The sequence below is a fragment of the Otolemur garnettii genome, unplaced genomic scaffold (assembly GCF_000181295.1).
Source record: "Otolemur garnettii isolate 467f Iridium unplaced genomic scaffold, OtoGar3 scaffold00020, whole genome shotgun sequence".
In the NCBI taxonomy this organism is placed as follows: Eukaryota; Metazoa; Chordata; class Mammalia; order Primates; family Galagidae; genus Otolemur; species Otolemur garnettii.
Genome location: NW_003852415.1, coordinates 3,919,701 through 3,933,356, shown reverse-complemented (window position 1 = coordinate 3,933,356; position 13,656 = coordinate 3,919,701). Strand labels below are relative to the sequence as shown.

Genomic DNA, 13,656 nt, shown 5'->3' with positions numbered 1-13,656 from the left:
AAAAAAAAAAAAAATTTCCTTAGTCCAAAGTGCTATCAAGTGCCTGTGGTCCTAGCTGAGTCTGAGATGGGAAGATTGCTTGAGCTCAGAAGTTGGAGACAGCAGTAAGCTATGATCATGCCACTGCACTGCAGTTTGGGAGATAGAGTAGTCCCTATCTCTAAAATACATACAGTAGAACCTCCATAGTTGACCACCTCCTTAAATTGGCCTAATTTCCACAGACTCGGTATGTACCACATGTACATATCAGTGTAGTAGGCCTAGTTCTGTATGCTGACCACCCCCATATGGTGAACAGTTTAAGTCCCTTGGGTAGTCAATTTACAGAGGTTCTCCCGTGTGTGTGTGTGCGTATACATATACATATAATTTAAAGAATTTCCATATATTTTTTGACAGTAAAAGAACTTGGATATTAATGAGCATAGTTTTTCTTATTTTCTAAACTATGTGAGCTGAGAAGTTTAGAAAAGACTTTTTGAGGAGCTGAGAGTGAGGTGTTGGTTCTGAAGGATAATTAGGATGATTAAAGTTAATGTTAGTGATACAAGGGATGGAGAAACTGAGCAAAGGTTGCAGAGGGAGGGAAGCACCGGACAGGTTGGTGAGGGTATGAGTCAGACCTAGTAAGCTGGAGCACAAGATTTATTTAGAGGAGTGCTAGGCAGAGAACTTATGGAGAGATTTGAATCCTAAACTAAGGTGCTAAGACCAGCTTGTAAGCTGAAGGGATCTAAAGAAGCTTTCTGATTTGTATACAAGTAGTTGGAATATGATAGTCTAAAAGTAGGGTTCTTGAATCCAGAAGGCCCACAGAGAGAGCCTAAAAGTGGAAGGCCACAGCAGTATTCTAGTTATGAGGCAACAGAGGTTTGAAAAGAGGGAATGGAGAAAACCAGATGGCATAAATACCAAGAGGATTAGACAGTTGTTGGGATCTCTGTGGGGCTCAAAGAAGAGAGAGGAGTGATCACTGTGAGCCTGGGAGACTGGAATGATGACACCATTGACAGGAATGGGAGGCCAGGCTGGAAGAAAAAGACATTGGTTTGCAACAGATGGTAGCACTGTTACAGTGCTCTGTAGGGAAACTTCAGACACAACTCACCTTCATGTCCTCAAAATCTGTTATCCCTATCTGAGGAAGGTTTGAGCAGTTTACATGGATGAGTTTTCTGCCATTGATGAAGTTTGCAATAAAACACTCCTGCCAATACAATAAAAATAATCACTCAAAAAATGTACTGTAAGTAGAAGGCAGGAAGAAAGGCAGGAAGGGAAGGAAGAAAGATGGAAGGGAAGAAATCCTATTTATCTCTGGTTCCATACTAAAAAAAAAAATAATTTTTTATCCTAATGATACATTTTTTTTCCATCTTAGTTTTTTTTTTTTTTTAGACAGAGTTTTTCACTTTGTCACCCTCGGTAAAGTGCCATGGCATTATAGCTCATAGCAACCTCAAATTCTTGGGCTTAAGAGATCCTCTTGCCTCACCCTCATAGTAGCTGGGACTACAGGCACCTACTACAAAACCTGACTAGTTTTTTTTTTTGCAGTTTTTGGCCAGGGCTGGGTTTGAAGCCACCACCTCCGGCACATGGGGCAGGCACCCTACTCTTTGAGCCACAGGTGCCGCCCTAAAACCTGACTAGTTTTTAGAGACAAGGTCTTGCTCTTCTTGCTCAGGCTGATCTCAAAGTCCTAAACTCCATCCACCTAAGCAATCCATCCACCTTTGCATCCCAGAGTGCTAGGATTACAGGTGTGAGCCACAGGGCCTGGACCCATCTAAGGTATTGATTAAATTTTACACTGCTCCTCAATTTTTTTTACCATGCTACAATCAGTGCCTCTTCATGTTTCAAGTCAGGTTGAGAGGTATGATCATAGCTCACTCCAACTCCTTTTTTTTTTTTTTTTTTGAGACAGAGTCTCAAGCTGTCCCCCTGGGTAGAGTGCTATGGCATCACAGCTCACAGCAACCTCCAACTCCTGGGCTCAAGCGAGTCTCCTGCCTCCGCCTCCCAAGTAGCTGGGACCATAGGGGCCTGCTACAATGCCTAGCTTTTTTTTTTGGTTGCAGCCATCATTGTTGTTTGGTGGGCCCGGGCTGGATTCGAACCTGTCACCTTAGGTGTATGTGGCTGGCGCCTTAGCCACTTGAGCCACAAGCGCTGAGCCCTCACTCCAACTCTTAACTCCTGGGCTTGAGCCATCCTTCTGCCTCAGCCTTCTGAATAGCTGGGACTACAAGAGTGCATTTCCACTCTAAGCTAATTAAAAAAATTTTTTTTGTAGAAATATGGTATGACTGACTGCCAGGCTGTTTTTGAACTCCTGGCCTCAAGCAATATGCCTGCCTTGGCCTCTCAAACTGCTAGGATTACAGGTCTGAGCCACCATGCCTGTCCTCAATTACACTTTTAAGTACAGGGGGCACAAATAGTTTTAGATTTGTGTTGTTTTGTGGTAGACTAAAGCATAGTTTGCATGGGTGAAATAAGAGGCTCATACTATCTTTTTTGGTTAATGCCTATAAATCAGTACATTTAAGTGTTAATGATACACAAGACATATTTAGGGCAGACAAGTAATAGTATAATAATGAAGTCAAGGTTTGGGAGCTACCACTAGAACAAATTAACAAAGTATCAGAAAGTGTATCTTGGACAAAATCTACTTAAAAATACAGTTTTCTATGAAAAGAGAAATAAATGTCTTGGTTTTTACTCAAGGATTGCAGAGAACTGTAATCACTGGGATGAAGAAGAAAAACAAATAATTGTGACCCTTCCTTCCTCTTCCCAAGATAAAAATTAATGGCAAGGCCAAAATTAAAATCCAAGTTACCTCTACACAAACCGAGACTTTTCTATATTACTAGTGAAGAGGCAAAGCTCAAGAAAGGTTAGAGGGAAGAAGAAGCATGAGAGTATGTGATTTTAAAAATATGCTATTTTTATATACCTTGTATTGAGGGAACCCTAGCTGGCTAATCCACTCTGCAACTTTCTCTGGGTCCCAATCAAGATGGTCAAATTTTAACTTAGTCTTTATTTTTGGCCGGGTTTTATCTTGCTTTGACTTTTGGGAAAAGTCTTCAACTTTTTTTTCACCAACGGATTCTCTTAATTTTGTTTGAGACTCTGTGGGAAGTGTACTGATTTCAGTAAGCAGGTTTTGGAGCTCCTGAGAAAACTCATAATCTGTTTCAAATGAACTTATTGTACCTTCTTTGAGAGATGTGAGTGTAAAATAGCTTTTTACTTCTTCAGTTTCTTTTAGAAACAAATCTCCTGTTTGATACTTGGGGTACTGTTGATAATTCCAATATGCAGAATGTTTAGATTTGACTTGTTTTGGCCTGACTTCCTTGGATAATACTGCACCTATGTTGCCTTGTTTGGCTTCATCTGGTAACTGTAGATTATACTCCTTAGTTGGCTTTCTTTGTGTCTCCTCTTGAATCTCTGGTTTGACCTCTTGTGGTAGCACTAGACCAGTCTCTGGGAGTTTTGGAAATTTTTCTTTACTTAACTTTTTTCTTCTCTTTGGAACTTCTGGTTTAGTTTTTTCTGATTGCTTTAGACTTGTTTCTTCAATTGGTTTTCTTGATTCTTCCTCAGGAAATTCTGATGTGACCTCTTCTAGTGGCTTTGGAACTTTCTCATCAGTAGACCTTTTCATCTCTGGAATCTCTGGTTTAGTCTCTCCTGAAGGCTCTACACCTAACTCTGGTTTACTCTCTTTTGGAAGCTCTAGCCCTGCCTCCTCAGTAGACTGTCTTGGTTTCTGCTCTTGGAATTCTGGTTCAGCAGGTGACTCTGTTGTTTTCTCCTCAGTTGACTCTCTTTGTGTTTCCTTTGGTTTGATTGTCTTTGGTGGCTGTACCTCTGTTTCTTCAACTGATTTTCTTGGTTTCTCACTTGGAAAATCTGATTTGGTCTGCTCTGGAGAGTCTCCGCCTGTTTCTTTATCTTGCTCTCTGAGTGATTCCTCTGGAACCTCCTGTTCTGACTTCTTTAGTGACTCTAAACTTTTCTCCCTGACTGTGGACCTTGAAATCTCAGACACGGCTTCCGTTGGTGGCTCTGTATCTGTTTCCATAGCTGACTCTAGGAGCACATCCTCTGTTACGTTTGGCTTAGCCTCCCCTGGTGGCTCTGGGTCTGGCCTCTCACCCTTTTCATCCACAGGGACCTCCACATCTTTGGAAATCTGTCTTTTCTCTTCGTTTATCTCTGACTTTACTTCTTGGGGAATCCCTGGATCAGTTTCGCTAGATAGGTCAACCTCAGACTCCTTGGGATTTTCTCCCTCGGGTGTCCCACTGGGTTTTCGCTGCGCATTCTTAGCACTTTCGGGCTCCTCCTCTAAGTCCTCTTCCTCGGTGTCTGGCTGTAGCTCTTGGTCAGTCTCTGAGGGTAGCTCTGGGCCTGTTTCTGCCAAGGTTTCTGGGTCGACATTTTCATGCAAGCTAAGAAATTCAGCCCCTTCTTCGGCTGTTTCGCGTCCGTGAGTCTCGGGCAGTTCACCGTCTTCCTCGCCGAAAACGTAATCCTCAGGGATCTCAGCCATTTGCTGGGTAGCGGGCGCACTCAGGACTCCTAGCAACCCCAACTTCCGATAGCGTCTCTATGGATACCATGATTTCCGGCAGTGTCTTCCTGACTCTTCCCCAGAATTTTTTTGTTCTTTCAAGCCCAGACATTAAAAATTGGCGAGCAAAAGCACGTCGTAACCCTTCGGACGCCCGCGTCGCCAGCCCCCGCCGCCCGGAGCTCCTGCGGCCGCCCGGGGCAGGCGCACTCTTCCCGCGCCGCGCGCCGCTCCTTCCGGCTCGCGGACTCGCTCGCTCAGTTCTACGCGCGCCGCTCGCCAGTCCTTCGGCAGTTTCCGGAGCCACTCGCGGCTGGCGGCGGAGACACTCCTGTGGCGAGCTGCAGATGTCGGACCGGCAGGCGGCTGAGGGGCCGGGTTTCTGGAGCCCCGCAGACCGCCGAGGGTCGGCGGGCGGCGTCGGAGACGACCTGGGAGTGCAGGGGAGCCAGGCGGCCGCCTCAGGTACGCAAGGCCGGGGCGCCGGCGGGTGGGTGCTGTCCGGCCTCAGGGCCTGGCACCTCGGCACGAGCCTCCGCCGCGCTTCCTCGCGGAGCCGATCCACCTCGGCAGCTCCTTTCACGCTTGGGGGTCCTCCTTTCCCGGGGCACAATCCCTGCCCCCTTTGCTGTCGCCACCGGGGCCCTGGGCTGTGGTTTAGGTCATTTTCTACTTCTGATTCAAGATACCTTGCTTCTTGCCCCACTTCCTTTCTCAGGCCAGCCCAGATGGTAGGGACAGGGTCGTAATGCCCCGGTGCCTCTTCAGCTTCATCCTCGGTTCTGATTCTGTCTCTTCTGCCAACCCGAATCACATTGGCGTCGCCATCCCCTGCTTCTGGCTCCCCACCGAGTCCCCACCTCTGTCCCCTGCCCCAGCCTCCCCAGGCGCCTCTTAGCCCTCATCGACGCTGGCAGCCTCGCCCTTCTCTGCCAAGAACCCCACTCCGCTCTAGCCTCTCTGCACATAGATCCTCCTGCAGTGGGCGAGAGGAAAAGCAGAGTTGGGATCGGTAGGCTCTGGAGTCTTTTGATGCTACATAGTGGCCAAAGCAAAGGTAAGAAGTAGGAATTTTAGCGATCTCCCTTACTCTCCAAGCCCCTCATCCTCCCCTTTGTTCAGGACGATGTCTAGATTTCTACCCGCAGAAGTTCCTCTATGTGGATTATTTCGGTTTCCTAAGATAAGGGTCCATCTATCACACTTTATTCTTCAGCCTCTTTATGGTCACCAGCACGGTACAACAAAAAGGATGCTTCTTTGAAATACAAAAGTGTAAGGGGAGAGAACTGATCTCATTAAGTAGCAAATATAAATTAATTTTTTAGGTCTCATATAAAAATAGATGTCTTGAAAGTATAGTGGTTGAGGCACTATTGTGGAGCCAGGGTGCCTGGATTGGAGTGGAATCCTTAGGCAAGGCACTTGGCTTCTGTTTGTCTGAGTTTCCTCATCTGTAAATGTGACAGCTGCTTCACAAGATTGTTAGGAGGATTACTTGAGCCACTGTGTCTAAGGCACTTAGTGTGTAGCCCATAGCACATACAATACTTGTTAGCTATTAGGAGACTGCATCTCTTTTTACTCACTTGAACTCCCTGTGCTACCAGAGCGGTTGTCCCTGCGTGTATCTCTTCCAGCAGGCTGGCTTTTCCCCTTTCCTTCTTCCATCTTAAATGTCTCCCCTCTCATAATGGTTCTCCACTCAAGCCCTCATATGTGAATCACCCAGCTCTTTCCCGTGACTTTATCTTCTTTTACTTTAAAATGTATTAACATTTTTTGTCTTTCTTTGGGACTGTTTTATGCTTTGTATTAAATTCGGAATTGTTGGGATTTATTTAACATTTTAGCAATGTAAGTTCTAAGCATAATTTCTTAAAGATGAAGCCACAGCCCCAGCAAGAGCTAGACCCTGTCTCTAAAAATAGCCAGGTGTTGTGGCCGGTGCCTGTAGTCCCAGCTACTCAGGAGGCTGAGACAAGAGAATGCTTGAGCCCAGGAGTTTGAGGTTGCTGTGAGCTATGACTTCACAGCATTCTACCCAGGGTGAGATTCTGTCTCAAAAAAAAATTATAATAAAAAAAAAGAAAAAGAAAAAGTAAATAAAAGATGAAGCAAATAAACACTCCGAAAGGTGTGTAAGTAAGTCTCAAACACCAGTCCCCTGTGTGTGCCAATGTGCATAAGTGAAGCATATATTTTACTACCCCTTTAGGTACTGGTGTGTTTATGGCAAACAAACCCAAGCATTTTAGATAAAGAACTCTAGGAATATACTGGAAGATAGTGGGTTTGCTTCTGAGTACGGTCCTTTTTTTAACTCCCTGACATCTAAGTGATTCTTATTCATACATTCCTTTCTTCCTCCCAGGACTTTGATAGAAATACTATGGTTACTTTCCTTCCTCTTGTCCTCAGAAAGCAGGGTGATAATTTCTTTTTATGTCATATAGGGGTTTGTTATTGCTGCCCAGAGCAAGCTCTTCCTCTTGCGGTAGGATTTGTTGCTAGTAAAATAATAGTAATGGGTTGGGCGCCTGTAGCTCAAGTAGCTAAGGCACCAGCCATATACACCAGAGCTGGCGGGTTCAAATCCAGCCCAGGCCTGCCAAATAGCAATGACAACTACAACCAAAAAATAGCCAGGTATTGTGGTGGGTGCCTGTAGTCCCAGATACTAGGGAGATTGAGGCAAGAGAATCACTTAAGCCCAGGAGTTGGAGGTTGCTATGAGCTGTGATGCCACAGCACTCTACCCAGGGCGATAGCTTGAGGCTGTGTCTCAAAAAAAAAAAGTAATAATAATAATAGTAATGATAGCCTATATGTATTGAATGCTTACTCTGTGCCAGAATGTGGAAAAAGATTTACCTGTGCTTGTATTCTCTAATTTAATCCTGTCAATCATTTTCTTCCCATTTATTTTCTTCCATTTTACGGAGGAACAAGCTGCAGTTGGGAGAGGTTAACTTGTACAAATTGGGGGAGTTTTTACTGTCTACATGAAATTGTCACCTTGCTAGAGTAATTTTATAATTATTTGTTTTTATTGGCCATTATTAAAAAATTGGTACTGAAGGACAGGTTATGGTCTTTTGTCCTCAAAGTATGTTGAGTTTGGTGAGGTGAGAATTCCACAGGGAAAAAAGTTAACAATTCAAAACATTACATAATTGGCTGTCTTTTATTACAGTTCTCTTTGTACTTCTTCCCTAAGAAACCTGCTTGAAGATAGAAACAGACTCTTATCATGTCTTTTTATCTAGAGCCCTTGCTGTCGCGTTTTGGAGGTTCTGCAAATATTTGCTGAGTTAGATGGTGAGAGAAAATCTCAAGGAAAAAATTTGGAGGAGTATCCAATGAATGTGAGGAGTTAGGGTTGAGATGACCAAGAATGTTCCTTGGGTTAAATCAGTGGTTCTCAATCAGCAGTGATTTTGCACCCCCAGGGGACATTTGGCAATGTCTGAAAACATTTTTGGTTGTCAAAACTGGGGGCAACTATTACTGACATCTAGTGAGTATGGGCCAGAGATGTTGCTAACATCCTGCAATGCACAGCACAGTCCCCACAATGAAGAATTATCTGACTCCAGATGTCAGTAGTGCTGCTTTCGAGAAACTCTGGATTAGTGTTAAGCAGGATTTCCAAAGTGATGTGGAAATGCTTAGACCAGAGGTCCAAGTTACTATACTACTTCAAATTGTTTAATTGGATTAAACAATTTGAATTTGTTTAATTGGATCCTTCTGCCACCTTCCTCTAGAAGATGAAACCAGTGAGCCATATAGCTCTAAGAAAGAATGAAATTGAAAGAGGTTTTTGTCACCCTCTCTTAGAAAACAGCAGTTACTGAATTAAGGGTTTTGGTTTTTCAATTTATCTTACAAGCAGGAATTTATTATTATCCAAAACAACCATTTTAAAAAAGCGTTCTCTGCAGAGAATACCTTTTAAATATACCTTTTGAGGGTCTTTATGTTTGTTTGCTGAGGTTTTGATGAAAAAGAAGAAAAGGATCTTACCCTCTCACCCTGGCTGGAGTGCAGCCTTGAACTCCTGGCCTCAAGTGATCATCCCACCTTGGCCTCCACAAATTCTGGGACTGAGAATCAGAACAATTACAGGCATGAGCCACCTTGCCTGACCTGTAATTGTTTTTAATAGTCCTTTATTTGGGGCACCTGGGTTCTTCAATTCCCAAAAGGAGAGAGAAATCATTCCTTATATCATGAACTCTCTGAGGCATGCATGGTTGTATCCCCACGGGCAGGCGATTTCTCTCTTTCCTTTTTTTTTTTAATTTAAGTTTTGAGAGCTTTGGAGAGAGTAAAGAGCAAAGTCTGTTATGACCCTGAAGTCAGCAGTATAACTTCATTATGTATGACCCAGAGAAGCTATCAGTGCATTTAGATGTTGAGGATAGGGAACAGGTCAAAAGAACTGGGATTGTTACTGGTTCTAAGGTAGGACTTAGAGCAGTGCAAATAAGTCTTTTTTACAATGATGGAAATATTTCACATCTGTGGGGATTTTAATTTACATGAATTAAAATTTAAAATTTGGAGGCTACCGAATTGGATGGTGCAGGAGAGTAGGAAATCTAATGCCAAAGAGCTTATGCTTTATAGTTTTCTATTGTGGTTTTATGTCGAAATGGTAGAAATTTTTCTGCCTGTGGCTATTTTTTTAATAGTGGTTGTGTTTTCCCAGTGTTCAGATAGTTGATCAGTCATGTCATTATTTAGTCTAGAGTACAGCTAAAGGTTTGTAACTGGAATGCTGATTCACCAGCATGTTTCACTTACAAGAGCTGAAGAGAAATTGGAATACATGGCCATTGGATTTTGTTGCAGTGTAAACTCAGCTAGTTTGTTTTCGTGTAAGCCTCTTGCATCTATATAATCCTATAGCTGGCTTTTGGTTCCTTGGCACTTGAATCTAAAAGGCCAGGCTAATTATCTCTTTGCAGCCTGTTTAGTGAAGGGGAAATCCTCTGAGGCCTATTCTAAAGAACCCTGACCTGATATTCAAATGCTTTAGGGAAAAAGAGCTTTTTGGGTCTCTTTGTAGAGAAAGTACAAAGCACACAGCAAGTTTGAGTCCATAGTGTGATCAGAATGTCTGAAACCAGACTTTCTAGTATATTGAAAGAAAACGCACTTTAAAAAAAATTGGGAAATATATTTCTTTCATTACTTTGTCCAACCCTCTAAAAAAAACTAAGAATACAAAAGTAGTAAAAAAAAATTGTCAAATACAAAATCAGTTATTTTAATAAAATTTCTTATTCCCTTTCTTATCTTTGCTTTAATGGCCATCAATTATAAATTATTTTTAAGCTTCCATTTTTCCTTCTCTATTCATTGTTTCTAAGATTTTGGCCATTCAGGATTCCTGGTATTGAATTTGCTGTAATATGGAACTTACTATTGCAATATTATTTGGTTACTATTTTTTCTTTTCTTTTTTTTTTGGAGACAGTCTCACTCTGTCATCCTCCGTAGAGTGCTGTGGCATCACAGCTCACAGCAACATCAAACTCTTGAGATTAAGCTATTCTCTTGCTTCAGCCTCCCAAGTAGTTGGGACGACAGGTGCCCATCACAATGCCCAGCTGTTTTTTTGTTGCAGTTGTCATTGTTGTTTTAGCAGGCTCAGGCTGGGTTTGAACCCACCAGCCTCAGTGTATATGGCCAGCACTCTACCCACTGTGCTACGGGCCAGCAGGTTACTATTTTTTCTTTTCTTTTAGAGATAAGATCTTGCTCACTCTCTCACCCGGATTAAGGGGGTAGTGGCGTTATCTTAGCTCAATGCAGCTTCAAACTTCTGGCCTCAAGTGATCCTCCTGCCACCTGCCACCTGTGCCTCCCAAAGTACTGGAATTACAGGTGTGAGGTACCACACTTGATCTATTTTTACTTTAAATTGACATTTAAAAGTTTTGTTTCATTCTAAATATCCATAATATTACTAGCTTGAGATGTCAATTATACCTAACACATACTAAAATAAATACATGTGCTTTAAAATAAGAAAAATTTCCTACAAAAAAAATGTTTTTGTACATACCATCTAAGTTTGCAAAACCTGTCCTGGTTTAAGTTTTTCTTTCTCCTTTTCTTCCTGCCTGTCTAAGTCCAATTGCAAGTTGTTTTAGCAGTAGTTCTTACATAATTTAGGGCATTCCTTTATTATATTTTATTATATTTTATATTTTATTATTTTTTGAGACAGAGTCTCAAGCTGTCGCCCTGGATAGAGTGCTGTGGCATTATAGCTCATAGCAACTTCCAACTCAGGCTCAAGCAATCCTCTTGCCTCAGGTTTTTTTTTTTGAGACAAGGGTCTCAGTATGTTGTCCTTGGTAGAGTGCTGTGGCATCATAGCTCACAGCAACCTCAAACTCCTGGGCTTAAGTGGTTCTCTTGCCTCAACCTCCAGACTAGGTAATTATCTCTTACCAGGGGCAATTAGAAAATGTGTATGAAGTACAAACAGCTATTTGAAGATACTAGAGAGATAGTAAGATAATTACCCAGCCATGATCCATGTGAGAGATACAGAGTTCCAAGGATGAAAGTCTATTTTGGGGCTCCTTTGTCCCTTAAGGGAATATGCTGGATTCCTAAATAGGGAGACTGAACAGCAATGCCATGAAAAGTGCTTCCTTAGACTAAACTAACAGGGATTAATGGACAGGGTTCAGGACCCATCAAGTAAAAGGAAACCTGGTGAACCCCATTTCTTCTGGGTTAAGACCATGAAAGGCCATGCCCTAGAAGTAGGCATTAGAGGGACTGTAGCTCAGCTTCAGAAACATCTAATTTCATGAACTGGATTAAGATGACTCATGGTGCTAGTATCCCCAGGAGTCCAGTAGAAGCAAAAGCACATTCTCTCTGAAGGATCATTCTAGGCTTTAAGTAATTTCAACAAATAAACTTGGGAACAATTTCTGGCACGTATTAAAAATGACCAGACACGTGAGAAAAACAGTATTAGAGAAACAACAAACACACAGTAAAAATGGATCCATGGGAATACCAGATTTTGGAATTACCAATTAAAAATTAAAACAAAGAAAAATATTAAAAGTAGGTAGAGAGAAATGGCAGTCTACCTTCAAAGGATTAGACTTACATCTGACTTTCTGCATAGAACAGTGAAAGCTAGATTATAACACTAAGAGAAAGTAACTACCAATACATTTTTTTCAGTGAAAGTAGTCTTTTAGAATGCAAGCAACATCAAGATATTTTCAGACAATTAAAAACAGGATTTATCACCTACAGACTTGCACTAAAGGAATAACTAAAAACCTTCAAGCAGAATCAAAAGATGTGGTGGCTCATGCCTGTAATCCCAGTACTCTGAGAGGCTGAGGCAGGCAGATTGCTTGAGCTCAGGAGTTCAAGACCAGCTTGAGCAAGAGCAAGACACTTGTCTCCACTAAATATAGAAAAAAACCTGAGGCAAGAGGATCACTTGAGTCCAAGAGTTTGAGATTACTGTGAGCTATGATGATGCCACAGCACTCTATCCAGGGCAGCAGCTTGAGACTGTCTCCAAAAAAAAAAAAAAAAAAATCAGAATCAGTGATCTCAGATGAAAGAAAAATATCCATTCAACCTCTTTCATTAATGTAAGTGTAAGAAGTCATCTGGCTGGGTGCCTGTGGCTTAAGTGGCCAAGACATCAGCCACATATACCTAAGGTGATAGGTTCAAATCCAGCCCAGGCCTGCCAAAACAACAATGATGGCTGCAACCAAAAAATAGCTGGGCATTGTGGCAGGCACCTGTGATCCCAGCTACTTGGGAGGCTGAAGCAGGAGGCTCACTTGAGCCCAGGAGTTGGAGGTTACTGTGAGCTGTGATGTCACAGCACTCTACCCAGGGGGATAGCTTGAGGCTCTGTCTCCAAAAAAAAAAAGAAGTCATCCAAAAAAATTAACATTCTGAATCCAGCAATATAAGTAACCAAGTTGAGTTTTTCTAAGAATGCAAATTGGTTTTGTGTTGTTGTTTTTGAGACAGTCTCACTATGCTGTCCTCAATAGAGTGTTGTGACATCACAGCTCACAACAACCTCAAACTCTCAAAGGCTTGGGCTTAAGTGATTCTCTTGTCTCAGCCTCCCAAGTAGCTGGGACTACAGGCGCCTGCCACAATGCCCAGTTATTTTCTTGTTGTAATTGTCATTGTTGTTTGGCACACCTGGGTTGAGTTCGAACCCACCAACTCTAGTGTATGTGGCTGGAGTCCTAGCCGCTGAGCTATAGGCGCTGAGCCTACAAATTGGTTTTGACGTAACTTTTTCTTTTTGGACACAGGATCTCCTGTGTTGCCTGGGCTGGCCTTGAACTTCTGAGCCCCAGAAATCCTTCAGCCTCAACCTCCCAAGTAGCTGGGAAGACAGACACATGGCTCTGTGCCCAATATAACATTTTTAAATAAGACAGTATAAATCACCACTTTAATATACTAGAGGAGAAAAATTATGGTCAACTTAACAGATAAAGTGATAAAATTCATCATCCATTTCTGGTTAAAAATTCTTAGCAAACTAAGAATAAAAGGAAACTTCCTTAATTGATAAATCTTATCTATTAAAAACCTATAACAAAGTTGGGCATGATGGCTCATGCCTGTAATCCTAGCACTCTGGCTGAGGTGGGTGGATTGCTTGAGCTCATGAGTTCAAGATCATCTTGAGCCAGTGAGACCCCATCTCTAAAAATAGCTGGGCTTTGTGGCTGGTGCTTGCAGTCCCAGCTGCTGAGGAAGATGAGGCTTAGGATCAGTTGAGGCCAAGACTTTGAGGTTGCTGTGAGCTATGGCGCATGAGGGCAATAAAGTAAAACTCTGTTTCAAAAAAAAGAAAAAAACCTATAACAAATATCAGACTTCATGCTGAACAACTTGAAAGTTTGCCTCTTAAGATTGGAAATAAGGCTCGGCACCTATAGCTCAACCGGCTAAGGCGCCAGCCACGTACACCTAAGGTGGCGGGTTCGAATCCCCAGCCCGGACCCGCCAAACAA

General features: G+C 42.5%; 2 protein-coding genes across 3 annotated transcripts in view; one reads left to right on the top strand and one right to left on the bottom strand.

The window, feature by feature from the left end:
• Positions 1-4,582, bottom strand: part of SAMD15 (sterile alpha motif domain containing 15) — a 16,700-nt gene extending 12,118 nt beyond the window's left edge. The window contains exons 1-2 of the mRNA XM_023511581.1: positions 2,972-4,582; positions 1,112-1,210 (exon numbers count right to left, since the gene is read on the bottom strand). Coding sequence (XP_023367349.1) covers positions 1,112-1,210; positions 2,972-4,582 — 1,710 coding nt within the window. The remainder of the gene's footprint in view (positions 1-1,111; positions 1,211-2,971) is intronic.
• Positions 4,583-4,899: 317 nt separating this feature from the next.
• Positions 4,900-13,656, top strand: part of TMED8 (transmembrane p24 trafficking protein family member 8) — a 48,238-nt gene continuing 39,481 nt past the window's right edge. The window contains exon 1 of one of the 2 annotated variants that reach the window (XM_003786938.3): positions 4,900-5,068. In XM_003786938.3, coding sequence (XP_003786986.1) covers positions 4,951-5,068 — 118 coding nt within the window. In that variant the 5' untranslated portion in view covers positions 4,900-4,950. The remainder of the gene's footprint in view (positions 5,069-13,656) is intronic. The other variant, XM_023511582.1, reaches the window with a different exon arrangement.